At 45.8% G+C, this 19,527-nt stretch overlaps 1 protein-coding gene across 1 annotated transcript in view; it reads right to left on the reverse strand.

Moving 5' to 3' along the window:
* The window catches only part of LOC119309628 (tRNA-specific 2-thiouridylase MnmA-like), a 30,792-nt gene extending 12,778 nt beyond the window's left edge, over positions 1 to 18,014 (reverse strand). The window contains exon 1 of the mRNA XM_037585598.1: positions 17,869 to 18,014. Within this exon, the coding sequence (XP_037441495.1) occupies positions 17,869 to 18,014 (146 nt within the window). The remainder of the gene's footprint in view (positions 1 to 17,868) is intronic.
* Between the last annotated feature and the right edge of the window lie 1,513 nt (positions 18,015 to 19,527).

A 19,527-nucleotide genomic window follows, 5' to 3' on the forward strand; every position in this document is an offset into this window, starting at 1 on the left:
GTTGCGTCTAGATGAACATGACCCCGATCGAGCCAGTTGGGGGTGGATGAACAGGACCCATGGAGGGCTGGATGAACAGGACGACCCCGTGGAGCGCTGGTTGAACAGTAGCCCGTGGAGGGGTGGTTGAACAGTAGCCCGTGGAGAGGGCTGGTGGAACAGTAGCCGGTGGAGTAGAGCACAGTGGAGGCTGGATGAACAGGAGCCCGTGGATGAACAGTCGTAGGTGGAGGCTGGAGGAGGTCAACGGTGGATGAACAGTAGCCCGTGGAGGCTGGAGGAGGTCAACGGTGGAGATGAACAGTATCTTGAGGAGTCCCATTTTGCGGTACGCCACACCCCTCCCGATGAACAGGACCCCCGACCATAGTGGTCCAACACAAGTCCGTTTACTCCGTTTTGCGGTACGCCACACCCCTCTCGATCAACAGGACCCTGTTTCGACCGTAGGAGGTCCAACAGAAGTCCGTTTTCTCTGTTTTGTGATATGTCAGACCCCTCCCAATGAACAGGATCCCGTTTCAACCGTGGTCGGTCGAACACAAGGCCGTTTCCTCCATTCTGCGGTCCGCCAGGCCTCGTTTCCATCGGCTGTTCCGTCCAAGTCGGTTGGCTCCCACGCGTTTCGTTGCCTCCCGATGAACACGACGCATTCCGTTGCCTCCCCATGAACACGACGACGACGCAGTTTCTTCGTTCCGACCCAGCCATGTACACGAGCCCTGGCCGTACGTATGCGCAAGTAGGCGTACGAGACCCCTCCCATATGTACGTACGTGGCCGTATTTTATTTCTTGCACCCTGGTCGCTGTACGTACGTGTACATGTTACGTGCGCGCCTCTACATCGACCAGTATGTACGTACACGTTCGTGACCAGAATGATAATGCTACGTACGCTTCAACCAGGTGGGTCTCGACTGTCAGGCACTTCCTTGCATGCGAAGATGTAGTTGGTGGGTCCCAGCAGTCAGGGGGGGGCGAATCATTTTTTTGCCCAGAATATGGATGCACTTCCTTGCGTGCGAAGAAGTAGCTGGTGGGTCTCAGCAGTTAGGGGGGAAACATTTTTTTCACGAAATACGGTGGCCCGTCCGGTGGGTCCCTGTTGTCAGGTGGAGGAATAATTATTTTACGCGTAATAAGGAGGCACTTCCTTGCGGCTGTCGTAGACCCATCTGTCGTCCTCTCTATGTACAGTACTCTTTCGATGGAAGTCGTTCCTTGACCATGTTGACCACGCCGCGCCAAGAGCACCAGGGCAGTGGACGACGGCGAGGCATAGGTAGGGGACGATGCGGAGCCTGGGAAGACGTAAAAGTGGAAGCCCGCGCAGAGAGGAGTACGAGGGTTCAGTGGTTTGGCTGCGGTGTGAGGCTACCGTCGCTGCAGAATAACAGGGGGTGTGGTGAGTAGAGGGATGCCCTGGCCAGCGGTGGGAGTAATAGGGGGCGGTGAGGCCTGTGCGGCAGCACAGCCGACCACGGGAGGCGGGAGCAGGCGGTCCCGCCGGCGCTGGATTTGGCGGCTGGAGCAAGAAGATCAGAGATTGAAGAAACACGACGGCCGTTGGATGTCAATCCAACGGTTACGTATGCTAAAATCATTTGTTGACGTATATAATAACTAAAAAAATATTGCATACGCATCAACTTAATAGGCCCACAAGTTAGACAATTCCCTCTTTTTTTAATAATTTATATATAGCTCATTGCAACTTCTTATGCAATTTATTGCAGTCCGTTTTTTTGTTAGCCAGGGCCAGGGTTAAAAATTTAAATGAATTTTTGCATATTTCTGTGGGTTCCAAACTATTTTTAATACCGAAATGTCGAGCCAGATTTAAAGTACTTTGAAGATATATTTAAATTAGGTTAAAGCCCAGTGAAATAGGAATATGAAAATGTGAAAAAATTCAGAAATTATAAAGTAATTGCCAATTTTTCATCAGTTTTTATATTTACAACTCATTTCATATTACTTTCAAGATTTGCAGGCGTCTTGAAAGAGTTGCAGCCCATCAGGGCTTAGAAAAATAAGTAGGTATGGATTGGGTATTCTTCAGAAAAAATAAACTTGGCTCATTTTCACAAAGAAAAAATAGCTGGGCTGGTCATACGGTGAACATAAAATATAAGCCTGGGCTAGACGGGCCACAGCCCAGTTGAAACCCTGCTCCGTCTCAACAATAACAAAAAAAATACTGCTCGAGCAGCTACGTCCCAGGTGTCATCCGATCTTGTGCTATTCTCTTGTCTATTAAATATATACGCTCACAACATCGTGGGTCCCAGATGTCAGGAAACCACTAGGAGGAAGCATTTTCTTTTTCCATACGCTGACATGGTGGGCCCCTACTATCATCCTCTTCACGTACTTCTGCCGATTCCTGTTGTTTGTTGACCATGTTGACAACGCGAGAGGGCGGCGCGGCGGTGAGCCTACCAAAGCGCGCGGAGGACGATGGCGAGGCCTTGGACGTCGGCGTTAACGATTTAGGAGATGGTGGGGTGGCGATGCGTGCGCTGAGGCGCAGCCAGCCGTGGACGCGGAAGCAGGCGGCCCCGCCGGTGCTGATTTGGTTTTGGTGGCTGGAGGAAGATAGGACTGAAGAAACACGACAGACTATAAAAGCAGTAGGAGTACTTAACTGTTGGGGAACATAGCAGAAATTCAAAAAATTTCCTACGAATCACCAAGATCTATCTATGGAGAGACCAGCAACGAGTAGAAAGGAGGAGAGTTTGCATCTACATACCCTTGTAGATCGCTAAGCGGAAGCGTTCAAGTGAACGGGGTTGATGGAGTCATACTCGTCGTGATTCAGATCACCGATGATCAAGTGTCGAACGCACGGCACCTCCGCGTTCAACACACGTACAGCCCGGTGACGTCTCCCACGCCTTGATCCAGCAAGGAGAGAGGGAGAGGTTGAGGAAGACTCCATCCAGCAGCAGCACAACGGCGTGGTGGTGATGGAGGAGCGTGGCAATCCCGCAGGGCTTCGCCAAGCACCATGGGAGAGGAGGAGGAGGGAGAGGGGCAGGGCTGCACCAACCAGAGATCAAATCGCGTGTTATGGGCAGCCCCATGCCTCAATATATATAGGGGGGAAGGGGGCTGCGCCCCCTTTAGGGTTTCCCACCCCAAGGGGCGGCGGCCAGCCTCCAGATGGCATCTGGTGCGGCGGCCAAGAGGGGGGGGGGAGGAGTCCATCCTCCCCAAGGCACCTCGGAGGTGCCTTCCCCCTTGAGGACTCTTCCCTCTAGGGTTCCCTAGGCGCATGGGCCTCTTGGGGCTGGTGCCCTTGGCCCATGTAGGCCAAGGCGCACCCCCTACAGCCCATGTGGCCCCCCGGGGCAGGTGGCCCCACTCGGTGGGCCCCCGGGACCCTTCCGGTGGTCCCGGTACAATACCGATGACCCCAAAACTTGTCCCGATGGCCGAAACAGGACTTCCTATATATAAATCTTTACCTCCGGACCATTCCGGAACTCCTCGTGACGTCCGGGATCTCATCCGGGACTCCGAACAACATTCGGTAACCACATACAAGCTTCCTTTATAACCCTAGCGTCATCGAACCTTAAGTGTGTAGACCCTACGGGTTCGGGAGACATGCAGACATGACCGAGACGTTCTCCAGTCAATAACCAACAGCGGGATCTGGATACCCATCTTGGCTCCCACATGTTCCACGATGATCTCATCGGATGAACCACGATGTCAAGGACTCAATCGATCCCGTATACAATTCCCTTTGTCTATCGGTATGTTACTTGCCCGAGATTCGATCGTCGGTATCCAATACCTTGTTCAATCTCGTTACCGGCAAGTCACTTTACTCGTTCCGTAACACATCATCCCGTGATCAACTCCTTGGTCACATTGCGCATATGATGATGTCCTACCGAGTGGGCCCAGAGATACCTCTCCGTTTACACGGAGTGACAAATCCCAGTCTCGATCCGCATAAAACAATAGATACTTTCGGAGATACCTGTAGTGCACCTTTATAGTCACCCAGTTACGTTGTGACGTTTGATACACCCAAAGCACTCCTACGGTATCCAGGAGTTATACGATCTCATGGTCAAAGGAAGAGATACTTGACATTGGCAAAGCTCTAGCAAACGAACTACACGATCTTTGTGCTAGTCTTAGGATTGGGTCTTGTCCATCACATCATTCTCCTAATGATGTGATCCCGTTATCAACGACATCCAATGTCCATAGCCAGGAAACCATGACTATCTGTTGATCACAACGAGCTAGTCAACTAGAGGCTCACCAGGGACATATTGTGGTCTATGTATTCACACGTGTATTACGATTTCCGGATAATACAGTTATAGCATGAATAAAATACAATTATCATGAACAAGGAAATATAATAATAATACTTTTATTATTGCCTCTAGGGCATATTTCCAACAGTCTCCCACTTGCACTAGAGTCAATAATCTAGTTCACATCGCCATGTGATTAACACTCACAGGTCACATCGCCATGTGACTAATACCCAAGAGTTTACTAGAGTCAGTAGTCTAGTTCACATCACTATGTGATTAACACTCAATGAGTTTTATGTTTGATCATGTTGCTTGTGAGAGAGGTTTTAGTCAACAGGTCTGAACCTTTCAGATCTGTGTGTGCTTTACAAATCTCTATGTCATCTCCTAGATGCAGCTACCACGCTCTATTTGGAGCTATTCCAAGCAATTGTTCTACTTGGAGCTATTCTAAATTATTGCTCCATTATATGTATCCGGTTTCTCTACTCAGAGCTATCCGGATAGGTGTCAAGCTTGCATCGTCGTAACCTTTACGACGAACTCTTTTACCACCTCCATAATCGAGAAAATTCCTTAGTCCACTAGTTACTAAGGATAACTTTGACCGATGTCCTGTGAGCCATTCTTGGATCACTCTTGTACCCCTTGACTGACTCATGGCAAGGCACACTTCAGGTGCGGTACACAACATAGCATACTGAAGAGCCTACGTCTTAAGCATAGGGGACGACCTTCGTCCTTTCTCTCTATTCTGCCGTGGTCGAGCTTTAAGTCTTAACTTCGTACCTTACAACTCAGGCAAGAACTCCTTCTTTGACTGGTCCATCTTGAACACCTTCAAGATCATGTCAAGGTATGTGCTCATTTGAAAGTACCATTAAGCGTTTTGATCTATCCTTATAGATCTTGATGCTCAATGCTCAAGCAGCTTAATCCAGGCTTTCCATTGAAAAACACTTTCAAAATAACCCTATATGCTTTCCAGAAATTCTACGTCATTTCTGATCATCAATATGTCAACAACATATACTCATCAGAAATTCTATAGTGCTCCCACTCACTTCTTTGGAAATACAAGTTTCTCATAAACTTTGTACAAACCCAAAATCTTTGATCATCATCAAAGCATACATTCCAACTCCGAGATGCTTACTCCAGTCCTTAGAAGGATCGCTGGAGCTAGCATACCTTTTAGCATCCTCAGGATTGACAAAACTTTTCTGATTGTATTGCATACAACCTTTCCTTACGAAAACTAGTAAGGAAACTTGTCTTGACATCCATCTGCCAGATTTCATAAATGAAGCTAATGCTAACATGATTCCGACGGACTTATGCATCGCTACGGATGAGAAAATCTCATCGTAGTCAACTCCTTGAACTTGTGAAAAACTCTTCGCCACAAGTTGAGCTTCATGGATGGTGACATTTCCATCCACGTCCGTCTTCTTCTTAAAAGATCCATTTATCTCAATGGATTGCCGATCATCGGGCAAGTCCATCAAAGTCCATGCTTTGTTCTGATATATGGATACTATCTCGGATTTCATGGCTTCTAACCATTTATCGGAATCCGGGCCCACCATCGCTTCTCCATAGCTCGTAGGTTCATTGTTGTCTAGCAACATGACTTCCAAGACAGGATTACCGTACCACTCTGAAGTAGTACGTATCCTTGTCACCCTACGAGGTACGGCAGTGATTTGATCCGAAACTTCATGATCAATATCATAACCTTCCACTTCAATTGGTGTAGGTGCCACGGGAACAACTTCCTGTGCCCTGCTACACACTGGTTGAAGTGATGGTTCAATAACCTCATCAAGTCTCCACCATCCTCCCACTCAACTCTTTCGAGAGAAACCTTTCCTCGAGAAAGGACCCGATTCTAGAAACAATTCATATTGCTTTCGGATCTGAATTAGGAGGTATACCCAACTGTTTTGGGTGTCCTATGAAGATGTATTTTATCCGCTTTGGGTTCGAGCTTAATCCTGAAACTTTTTCACATAAGCGTCGCAGCCCCAAACCTTTAAGAAACGACAACTTAGGTTTCTCTAAACCATAATTCATACGGTGTCATCTCATCGGAATTACGTGGTGCCCTATTTAAAGTGAATGTGGTTGTCTCTAATGCCTAACCCATGAACGATAGTGGTAATTCGATAAGAGACATCATGGTACGCACCATATCCAATAGGGTGCAACTATGATGTTCGGACACACCATCACACTATGGTGTTGCAGGCGGTATTAATTATGAAACAATTTCCACAATGTCTTAATTGTGTGCCAAAACTCGTAACTCAGATATTCATCTCTATGATCATATCATAGATATTTTTATCTTCTTATCACGACGATCTTCCAACTTCACACTGAAATTACTTGAACCTTTCAATAATTCAGACTCGTGATTCATCAAGTAAATATACTCAACATCTACTCAAATCATCTGTGAAGTAAGAACATAACGATATTCACTGCATGCCTCAGCACTCATTGGATTGGACACATCAAAATGTGTTACTTCCAACAAGTTGCTATCTTGTTCCATCTTACTGAAAACGAGGCTTTTCAGTCATCTTGCCCATGTGGTATGATTTGCATATCTCAAGTGATTCAAAATCAAGTGAGTCCAAACGGTCCATTTGCATGGAGTTTCTTCATGCATATACACCAATAGACATGGTTCGCATGTCTCAAACTTTTCAAAAACGAGTGAGTCCAAAGATCCATCAACATGGAGCTTCTTCATGCGTTTTATACCATTATGACTTACATGGCAGTGCCACAAGTAAGTGGTACTATCATTACTATCTTATATCTTTTGGCATGAAAGTGTGTATCACTACGATCGAGATTTCAATGAACCATTCATTTTAGGTGCAAGACCATTGAAGGTATTATTCAAAATAAATAGAGTAACCATTATTCTCTTTAAATGAATAACCGTATTGCGATAGACATAATCCAATCATGTCTATGCTCAACGCAAACACCAAATCTCGATGGTAGAGGGAGCGTGCGATGCTTGATCATATCAACATTGGAAACACTTCCAACACATATCGTCAGCTCACCTTTAGCTAGTCTCCGTTTATGCCGTAGCTTTTATTTCGAGTTACTAACACTTAGCAACCGAACCGGTATCTTATACCCTGGTGCTACTAGGAGTACTAGTAAAGTACACATTAACATAATGTATATCCAATATACTTCTATCGACCTTGCCAGCCTTCTCATCTACCAAGTATCTAGGGTAATTCTGCTCTAGTGACTGTTCCCCTTATTACAGAAGCACTTAGTCTCGGGTTTGGGTTCAACCTTGGGTTTCTTCACTGGAGCAGCAGCTGATTTGCCGTTTCATGAAGTATCCCATCTTGCCCTTGCCCTTCTTGAAACTAGTGGTTTCACCAACCATCAACAATTGATGCTCCTTCTTGATTTCTACTTTCGCGGTGTCAAACATCGTGAATACCTCAAGGATCATCTTATTTATCCCTGATATGTTATAGTTCATCACGAAGCTCTAGCAGCTCGGTGGCAATGACTTTGGGGAAACATCACTATCTCATCTGGAAGATTAACTCCCACTTGATTCAAGTGATTGTTGCACTCAGACAATCTGAGCACAAGCTCAACGATTGAGCTTTTCTCCCTTAGTTTGCAGGCTAAGAAAATCGCCGGAGGTCTCATACCTCTTGACGTGGGCACGAGCCTGAAATTCCAATTTCAGCCCTCGAAACATCTCATATGTTCCGCGACGTTTCAAAAACGTCTTTGGTGCCTCTACTTAAACCATTTAACTAAACTATCACGTAGTTATCAAAACGTGTATGTTCGATGTTCGAAACATCCACAAACGACGTTTGGGGTTCAGCACACTAAGCAGTGCATTAGGGACATAAGCTTTCTACTGATCGCATAATCGCTACTATCAACTTTCAACTATATTTTCTCTAGGAACATATCTAAAACAGTAGAACTAAAGCGCGAGCTACGACATAATTTGCAAAAGGTCTTTTGACTATGTCCAAGATAATTAAGTTCATCTTATGAACTCCCACTTAGATAGACATCCCTCTGGTCATCTAAGTGATCACATGATCCGAGTCAACTAGGCCGTGTCCGATCATCACGTGAGACGGACTAGTCATCATCGGTGAACATCTTCATATTGATCGTATCTACTATACGACTCATGCTCGACCTTTCGGTCTCCGTGTTCCGAGGCCATGTCTGCACATGCTAGGCTCGTCAAGTTAACCCTAAGTGTTTTTGCTGTGTAAAACTGTCTTACACCCGTTGTATGTGAACGTAAGAATCCATCACACCCGATCATCACGTGGTGCTTAGAAGCGACGAACTGTAGCAACGGTGCACAGTTAGGGGAGAACACTTCTTGAAATTTTGTAAGGGATCATCTTATTTACTACCGTCGTCCTAAGTAAACAAGATGCATAAACATAATAAACATCACATGCAATTATATAGTTGTGACATGATATGGCCAATATCATATAGCTCCATTGATCACCATCTTCGGGGCTCCATGATCATCTTGTCACCGGCATGACACCATGATCTCCATCATCATGATCTCCATCATCGTGTCTTCATGAAGTTGTCACGCCAACGACTACTTCTACTTCTATGACTAACGCGTTTAGCAATAAAGTAAAGTAAGTTACATGGCGTTCTTCAATGACACGCAGGTCATACAAAAAATAAAGACAACTCCTATGGCTCCTGCCGGTTGTCATACTCATCGACATGCAAGTCGTGAATCCTATTACAAGAACATGATCAATCTCATACATCACATATATCATTCATCACATCCTTTTGGCCATATCACATCACATAGCATACCCTGCAAAAACAAGTTAGACGTCCTCTAATTGTTGTTTGCATGTTTTACGTGGCTGCTATGGGTTTCTAGCAAGAACGTTTCTTACCTACGCAAAACCACAACGTGATATGCCAATTGCTATTTACCCTTCATAAGGACCCTTTTCATCGAATCCGTTCCGACTAAAGTGGGAGAGACTGGCACCCGCTAGCCACCTTATGCACTAAGTGCATGTCAATCGGTGGAACCTGTCTCACGTAAGAGTACGTGTAAGGTCGGTCTGGGCCGCTTCATCCCACAATACCGTCGAAACAAGATTGGACTAGTAACGGTAAGCATATTGAACAACATCAACGCCCACAACTACTTTGTGTTCTACTCGTGCAAAGAATCTACGCAATAGACCTAGCTCATGATGCCACTGTTGGGGAACGTAGCAGAAATTCAAAATTTTTCCTACGAATCACCAAGATCTATCTATGGAGAGACCAGCAACGAGTAGAAAGGAGGAGAGTTTGCATCTACATACCCTTGTAGATCGCTAAGCGGAAGCGTTCAAGTGAACGGGGTTGATGGAGTCGTACTTGTCGTGATTCAGATCACCGATGATCAAGTGCCGAACGCACGGCACCTCCGCGTTCAACACACGTACAGCCCGGTGACGTCTCCCACGCCTTGATCCAGCAAGGAGAGAGGGAGAGGTTGAGGAAGACTCCATCCAGCAGCAGCACAACGGCGTGGTGGTGATGGAGGAGCGTGGCAATCCCACAGGGCTTCGCCAAGCACCATGGGAGAGGAGGAGGAGGGAGAGGGGGCAGGGCTGCACCAACCAGAGATCAAATCGCGTGTTATGGGCAGCCCCATGCCTCAATATATATAGGGGGGAAGGGGGCTGCGCCCCCTTTAGGGTTTCCCACCCCAAGGGGCGGCGGCCAGCCTCCAGATGGCATCTGGTGCGGCGGCCAAGAGCGGGGGGGGAGGAGTCCATCCTCCCCAAGGCACCTCGGAGGTGCCTTCCCCCTTGAGGACTCTTCCCTCTAGGGTTCCCTAGGCGCATGGGCCTCTTGGGGCTGGTGCCCTTGGCCCATGTAGGCCAAGGCGCACCCCCTACAGCCCATGTGCCCCCCCGGGGCAGGTGGCCCCACTCGGTGGGCCCCCGGGACCCTTCCGGTGGTCCCGGTACAATACCGATGACCCCGAAACTTGTCCCGATGGCCGAAACAGGACTTCCTATATATAAATCTTTACCTCCGGACCATTCCGGAACTCCTCGTGACGTCCGGGATCTCATCCGGGACTCCGAACAACATTCGGTAACCACATACAAGCTTCCTTTATAACCCTAGCGTCATCGAACCTTAAGTGTGTAGACCCTACGGGTTCGGGAGACATGCAGACATGACCGAGACGTTCTCCAGTCAATAACCAACAACGGGATCTGGATACCCATGTTGGCTCCCACATGTTCCACGATGATCTCATCGGATGAACCACGATGTCAAGGACTCAATCGATCCCGTATACAATTCCCTTTGTCTATCGGTATGTTACTTGCCCGAGATTCGATCGTCGGTATCCAATACCTTGTTCAATCTCGTTACCGGCAAGTCACTTTACTCGTTCCGTAACACATCATCCTGTGATCAACTCCTTGGTCACATTGCGCATATGATGATGTCCTACCGAGTGGGCCCAGAGATACCTCTCCGTTTACACGGAGTGACAAATCCCAGTCTCGATCCGCATAAAACAATAGATACTTTCGGAGATACCTGTAGTGCACCTTTATAGTCACCCAGTTACGTTGTGACGTTTGATACACCCAAAGCACTCCTACGGTATCCAGGAGTTATACGATCTCATGGTCAAAGGAAGAGATACTTGACATTGGCAAAGCTCTAGCAAACGAACTACACGATCTTTGTGCTAGTCTTAGGATTGGGTCTTGTCCATCACATCATTCTCCTAATGATGTGATCCCGTTATCAACGACATCCAATGTCCATAGCCAGGAAACCATGACTATCTGTTGATCACAATGAGCTAGTCAACTAGAGGCTCACCAGGGACATATTGTGGTCTATGTATTCACACGTGTATTACGATTTCCGGATAATACAGTTATAGCATGAATAAAAGACAATTATCATGAACAAGGAAATATAATAATAATACTTTTATTATTGCCTCTAGGGCATATTTCCAACATTAACAACCTTAACTGAAACCAGTAGAGGCACTTAACAACCATAGCTGAAAGCAGTATGAGTACTTATACAGGTTCAACCGTACAAAGCACGCCTCGAACAGTGCTACTTTGCCTACAGTTAACCAAGGATGAGGCCGCCAAGCCCCAGGACAAGGCTCAGGCGCCACCCCGCGCATTCACAACCTTCTGAAAGCGGCTTCATCTCGCAATGTGGTGAATAAATAGGATATTCGCTTTAGAGCCATGGAAAAGCAGGAACATAATATTTTGTCCTATTCTCCAAGATGGACGGGCCTTCATTATTTGAGACCACCCATGAATAAGTATCTTTTCACCTCCAAGGGGAATGGAGTAGGTCGACATAAACATCATGTTGTGACCAAGCGCAAGTCTGACCCGACCATGGTCAGGCATCTGTATAGGAACAATAGAACTGGGCAGTTTCTGTTTCAAGAAGATCACAGCTGTAAAACTGTGTATAAGCAATAGTTCATGAATAACATATATAACAGAAAACAGCTCGCACCATAAGTTTCTCGACACAGTTCAACCTGTTCAACGAGTGCAGCAGTGGCACACATATCCCACGTGGACTTCCACCATTGAAACGCCCCACAAGGACCTCAAGACGATCAATAAAGTGTAGGAACTAGTGGATGTCGTCCCAGTCAACTTCAGTGCCATCAGTAACAGCCGAGTTCTTACAGAATAACAAACGAGCAGCCTGCTTAACTCTGAAAAACCTACACGTGCCACCAATTATAAGAAAATATTAGTTAGAAGTAGCATCTTCGTGAGAGATTCATTACTACTTCTAAAGTTAAATTGTGATTAGTTAGACAGAATAGGTGGATTAAGAAGTAATTGAGGCAACAAGTAAGAACCAGATACAAAACTAACATGGATGAACAATTGGAACGACATCGGGGTGGAAGATTGCAGTGATGATGAGACCAGGTTATGCTATTTCCATCAACATTCGTGCGCCAACTTTCAGTCCGTAACACTTGAGAAAGTTTATCCAAGTTCGGCCATAAAAAGCAGCGATCTTCTTGGTTCATGAACCCAACTCGGAACTTATATCCATGGCTTGTCTTCACTGTGACCATTAAACTGGTGTATTCAGTTATGGCAAGGCCGAGCATCTTGAGTACATGTGTTCTGGCAGAGCAATGCACTGTAGGATAAATAATATGAGAACACAATGTATTCCCTATGCAAATCTAGAAATAATTTCCTCCTTCACGTCAGTGTTGACCATCATACTAGTACCTTTTATCCAAATATAGCAATCCAAATTTCCAAATTAGTCGATAACATGTTCAAAAAACCCCACCCTCCCGGATAGAAAAGAGGATTCTAGGAACATACTGTGCGCGTTTTAAAATCCTATGTTAGGATGAGAAGGAACAAGTGTGGCGTCTCTCTGAGGCCGCAGAAACCTGTAGGATCCTCGCACTTTGGGCACTGCAAAGAAAACACACTAGATTCAGTAGGAAGAAAAATGCATCAACGGCGGCGGCTGCCATCCTAGGATTACCCGTGACCAAGGGACTTGGATTTATCGGGGATGGATGAAGAATTCGTACCTGGTTCTCCATGACAAAATCCTATGCAATCGCCGAGAGGGGGTTTTCTCTGAACAAGCAGACGAGGGAGAAGGGGATTCAGGCCCAGTGAAATATTGCCGCTTCGTCCGTCGAGCTTACTGCTAAAGCTGGAAAGGTGGGGGGTTTTGTGATTTGACGGCTCATTGGGCATTATTGCGGTGCTACGACCAGGTTGTGTCTACCGTGCAGTTGTGCACTCTAATTTGGTGCATATGGCACGTGGACCCCATTGCCAGATGCCCCACATATTAGCAAAAGGAAGTAGAAAGACAAGAGTAACTAGTTACACATAAATATATTTTTGACAGAGAGATACTCCCTCTGTAAAGAAATATAAAAATCTTTTATATCACAAATTTATACATAAGAAAAATCAAGGGGAATATATATAACATATATAATTATAAAAAACAGAGTTTTTTTAACACAGTATAGACAAGTTGGTGATGATGGTGTGCCTGTCATCCTGCAATATAGGTCGTCCGATTTATATCTGACAGATAGGAAGGAAACTATGGCAATTTTGCAAACAGGTACCCACACACCTCTCCACATTTGTAAATAAGGCCTTCCATCGTCCTTCCTTTTCTCTCACAAGATAAAATACTCATACAAATGCATCTTTATGTTACGTGCAACGCACGGGCATTATGGGGGTTCAGGTGAGAATATAATACTCAACAGGCTCACAGTTCTGGACTTTGGGCCGTAGGCCCACCCTGCATGTTTGGGGGCCCATGTGTTCTACCTCAGTGCTTTTCATATTGCAAGCGATTGGTACGGCGCTGGTTTTAGATGATGTCGCAAGGCGAATACACAAAATTGAATAAAGCACGACAGTTGTTGGAATGAAATTGAATGGCAGTTCCTAACCAGCAATGAGAGTTGCAATTCTATCAACGATATACCATGTGATAAATAATACCATCGTACTACTTATACACACAGGACACTTGTTTCATCATGCCAGATTATTACATCAAAATCTCTAGGAGGATAGATCAGTTCGGCAGTTGCATGCTGCTACTGAAGGATTTCAAAGTTAATTTGGACCAACTCTCCTTGCCGAGAAAGTTTGATTTTAACATCATCTCCTACTGCAAGATATGATTTAGATTTGAACCTTGACCATCCTTTATCATCAATCATCATGCGACCATCCTTTGTACTTACGGTATATTGAGCAGGTTCATTCACACCAAGGCTGTGCATGGTAAGAGAAACTTGGCCACGGTCGCCCGAATTGTTGAATGACTCCCTCGTTGCTCTAGGAATTCTCTGTTTGCAAACAAGAAGACATACACAAACAGATAGATCAACACAATGAATCATGTGAAACAACATGGAAAGAAAAAAGAACAAAGCACTTGGGCGGCCAATGCCTACCAAGAAGGTGGACATGTCAGTTTTTGTAAGGACTTTGGTATATGAAGTGCGAACTACAGCCCAGTCTGTTGCCGGTGCAACCGCCCGTTCAGTTGCCGCTGCACGGGCCGGAACAGATGCAAGTGCAAGTGTTGGTGCAGGTGCCGAAGCCGTTGCTGGTGCCCATGCCGGTGCGACTGGTAGTGCCACTGCTGCTGCCGGAGATGGTGCTCCTTGTAGAGCTGGCGCCGGTGTCGGAGCAGGTGTCGGTGCCAATGTCCAATCCTCTGGTAGATCAGCCTGATCCACTGACGCGGTTGGTGCCCAATCCTTAGCTGGATCAGACTGAGCTGCTGCCCCTGTCAGTGCTAGAGCAACTGCCGGTGCTCGATCCATTGCTGATGGTGGTACCATTGTGCGAGACAGCGGCGATCGTGTCTGGTCTGCTATGATCAGCTTTCTAACTTGACTGGCTCCGTGACCGTGATCCAGTTATTTTCTTCATTTCTTTTAAACGTGAGAAGGATTAATTGTGGCGTTTTTGTTAAACCAAACCGCAGTTCATCATAGGGATTCAGCTTGTACTCAGACAACAGACTGATCCAATTTTTTCCAGTAATATAAGTGATGGACAGTGCCTTTGTTACTAACACGGCATAAGAAGTGAAACCTGCAAAAATAGCCATCATAGAGCAAACCAAACGGTTTATTTTGTGATGAATGTCATACTGAAAAACCTGCATCGTAAAATTGTAGGAAAAGAAAGAAAACATGACATTAAATCAATAAGATTTAGGCAGTAAATCAATAAGATTTACTTGATGTGACAGGAGTGAATCCTTACCAGGAAATCACTATGTTGAAGTACTAAACAGAAGATTGATCATCCAACTACCGGTGGTATGTAGGCCCCCCGCCTACTCCCACAAGAAGGACAGTCCAAAGGTCGTGACAAATCGTATGGACCGAACATCCATGGGACTGGAAATCCTGGTGGGTGCGATAAACCCTGCAATGCATACAGATATTGGAGTGTAACCATAATTGATAAACCGTCCTCGAAAAAAAGATGATCTGGATACTTCAAAATATACATATTGAATTGAGTGGACAGACATTAACATAGACTGTTCTCAGAACTCACCAGACACCAAAAGCGGCAGTAGTAAACAATACAGGGTTCACAAACACAAATCAAGTACTGAACAATAGTACTTACTACAGACAAGCAAAGTTGCACTAATTAAACTCTGCAGACTATTTCTTGCCACCGACCTACGGGATGAACCCTGCATAACTGACTAGGCCATCGACTTCATGAGAGATGTCTACCTGCACCATCACCATCTCATCAACCTTGGAGAACCTAACAGAGTGGTCTTTCCACTCATAAACATGATGATGAAGACATGCCGCATCAGATTTGTTGGGAAGCTTTACAAGAACCACACCCTTCGTAATCGAAGGCACAACCAGGAAATTGTTGTGCTCAAGTACAGCCTCGGGAACACGCCTGACAACAATGCTACAGGAAAACACTAGTTCAGGACACATGGCGACAATGACCCAGCAGCTGGATAGTTTAACAGTAGAACTCATCCTCAGGTCTTCCAGTTCACATGGCATGACTTTGAGAACTTCATCTCCACCACGGACATGGTTCTAATTCAAACAGAAATCATATTTTATTACTACCTCCGTTCAGAAATATAAGATGATTTTCGATATTATACTCCATATATGACTGCATATACGCACATAAATGAGTGAACAAAGACACTAGAACATGTCTTCAAAGGCATGAGAGCAGAGGGATTACTTGCAATATCCATAACACAAGTTATTGAGGCAAATATACCCTCTTCAAAGGTAGCATTGATGTTCATAAAGTACTCCCTCCGTCCCAAATTTCTTGTCTTAGATTTGTCTAGATACAGATGTATCAAGTCACATTTTAGTATTAGATACATCCATATCTAGACAAATCTAAGACAAGAATTTTGGGATGAAGGGAGTAGTTGAAAGTAATCTATAAGAAATCAGTGTCAACCTCTGGCATGTTTTGGTCAAAAGAGGAATTTAGAACCGTCATTTGGCACACAAAAATCACATGCAAGATCACCTAGAAAGTTGTACTACTAGTACTAGTACTGTGTGTCAGATGAAAAAACACGATCAAGATCGAGAAAAAGATCGTTAAGAAGAGATATTACCTGGACTTGCTTAATGAGGGATCCCAGAGAGGGGGGCTTGGACAAGGCAATGGCTTTGAGCTTGTCTGCAGTAGTCTTGGTGGGGTGCTTGTGCCTCTTCGTACCATGAGCCTCGACGTTTTTGGCCAGAGCCATAGACATCACGTCGGCTGGTGCTCCAGCGTCCATCCAAGAGAGGAAGCTGAGAGAGAAGAGTGAAATGAGGAACAAGATGAGGGAGAAGCAAAGTGAGTGGGGGTTTTCTTCAAGAGAGGAAGCTGAGAGAGAAGAGTGAAATGATGGTTGCTTCATCTGTCCAACTTACTGCTAGAAAGGAGGGGGTTTGTGATTTGATGGCTCATTGGGCATTACTGCGGCGCTTCGATCGGGGTAGTCTACCATCACTCTACTACGGAGTAATTTAGTGCATGGCTGGTGGACCCCGATGCTGGATGTCCCACACGTCGGTGAAAGTGAGTAATTTAGTGCATGGCTGGAGGAGGATCCGCATGGCAGCACGTGTCCATTGTTTTTCTGAAGAAGAAAAATGATTACAATAAGCGTTTCCACTCTTACGACGAAGGAGTGAGAAACACGGCAGCCGCTTGAACATACACAATACTCCTACTACTAGGCATGTGTAGTGGTTCATACGTCAGTACTACATAATTTTGTTGCTAGTGTAGTAAGATATGACGATAACAAATGATGTTGTGCGCATGTCAACTATATGAACAGTAATGTAGTAACATAGTATCGCTTTTTCAACTGTCCGGTCAAGAATGAACAGTGAGATCAATGTTCACAGAACTAGGTCTACAGCGCACGGAGAGTACGGTGCTACATACTCCACAAAACATGAACCATATGAAGCACGAATCAGTGTTAGGCAGGGTGTATGAAGGGTGGACGGGATGGGAGCAAAAGTTCCCTTCTCGACCCACTTTTGGGTGTTTGGAAGAGTGCATGAAGGGTGCATGAGTCCACACTAGTAGGTTAAGACAAATACACAAAGAGGGAACAACTATATTGAGATGAGAATGCAACCAAACACACCCACACGCTTTGTGCTATAGTGATTGATCTGCACCATCTAAGTTTGATCCAACGGTCATGTTGCGTCGAGACATGGACATGCCCATGCAGAGGGCGCCTAAACACCACTGAAGTCCCTCTGCTTCTTGAGGCGCACGACATTGGTGATGCAGGGTGCAACCGCCCGCAGAGCTCGCTACCAGTCGACGGGAGCCAGCTCGTCAAACGTGGCGTCCAATGGCACGAATGGATTCTGGTGACGGAGCCCTGAAAGGATTCGCCCGGCAACGGCAATGGCAGCCCGCAACCCCTCCTTGTCCAGCTCCGCCTCCACCATTGCGCGGAGACGACTCAGCTCCTCGGATATATAGGTGAAGAAGGAGACCAGGTTAGGAAGCCGCAACTTGTTGAAGTCGACGGGGTGGTCGAACAGGTTTAGCCCGACGGCCGGCATGGTCGCGTTGGCATGACGGTAGGCATCACGCAGCTGCAACACGTGCGTGGCAACTTGGTCCACCAAGTGGCTGAGGTGATCCTGGACCTTGTCACGATCGGCCCGCTCGTGCTCTAGCTAGCTCCCGTGACGGCCTATCGTATCTCCCGCTTTCTGCAGCAACGTCGTCAACTCCTCGAGCATCTTTATGGTGGAGCCTACCGCTTTTGAAGCTCCATGAACTCCTGCACATTGATACGTCTCCAACGTATCTATATATTTTGATTGTTCCATGCTATTATATTACCCGTTTTGGATGTTTTTGGGCTTTACTTTACACTTTTATATCATTTTTGGGACTAACCTACTAACCGGAGGCCCAACCCGAATTGCTGTTTTTTGCCTATTTCACTGTTTCGAAGAAAAGGAATATCAAACGGAGTCCAAACGGAATGAAACCTTCGGGAGCAATCTTTTTGGAACAAACGCAATCCAGGAGACTTGGAGTGGACGTCAAGAAGCAGCCGAGGCAGCCACGAGGGTGCCTGGCGCGCCCTAGGGGGGTGGGCGCGCCACCCACCCTCATGGGCCCCTCGTGGCTCCCCTGACCGACCTCCTTCGCCTATATATACTCTCATACCCTGAAAACGTCGGGGAGCACCACGAAAACCTATTTCCACCGCCGCAACCTTCTGTACCCCATGAGATGCCATCTCGGAGCCTTCGCGGACACTCCACCAGAGGGGGAATCGATCACTAAGGGCTTCTACATCAACACCATAGCCTCTCCAATGATTTGTGAGTAGTTTACCATAGACCTTCAGGTCCATAGTTATTAGCTAGATGGCTTCTTCTCTCTCTTTGAATCTCAGTACAATGTTCTCCTTGATCTTCTTGGAGATCTATTCGATGTAACTCTTTTTGCGGTGTGTTTGTCAAGATCCGATGAATTGTGGGTTTATGATCAAGTTTATCTATGAGAAATATTTGAATCTTCTCTGAATTCTTTTATGTATGATTGGTTATCTTTGCAAGTCTCTTTGAATTATCAGTTTGGTTTGGCCTACTAGATTGATCTTTCTTGCAATGGGAGAAGTGCTTAGCTTTGGGTTCAATCTTGTGGTGTCCTTTCCAAGTGACAGCAGGGGCAGCGAGGCACGTATTGTATTGTTGCCATCGAGGATAAAATGATGGGGTTTATATCATATTGCTTGAGTTTATCCCTCTACATCATGTCATCTTGCCTAATGTGTTACTCTGTTCTTATGAACTGAATACTCTAGATGCATGCTGGATAGCGGTCAATGTGTGGAGTAATAGTAGTAGATGCAGAATCGTTTCGATCTACTTGTCGGAGACGTGATGCCTATATACATGGTCATGCCTAGATAATCTCATAACTATGCACTTTTCTATCAATTGCTCGACAGTAATTTGTTCACCCACCGTAATACTTATGCTACCTTGAGAGAAGCCACTAGTGAAACCTATGGCCCACGGTTCTATGTTTTATCATATAAGTTTCCAATCTACT

This window comes from Triticum dicoccoides, chromosome 5B, assembly GCF_002162155.2.
Source record: "Triticum dicoccoides isolate Atlit2015 ecotype Zavitan chromosome 5B, WEW_v2.0, whole genome shotgun sequence".
NCBI lineage: Eukaryota > Viridiplantae > Streptophyta > Magnoliopsida > Poales > Poaceae > Triticum > Triticum dicoccoides.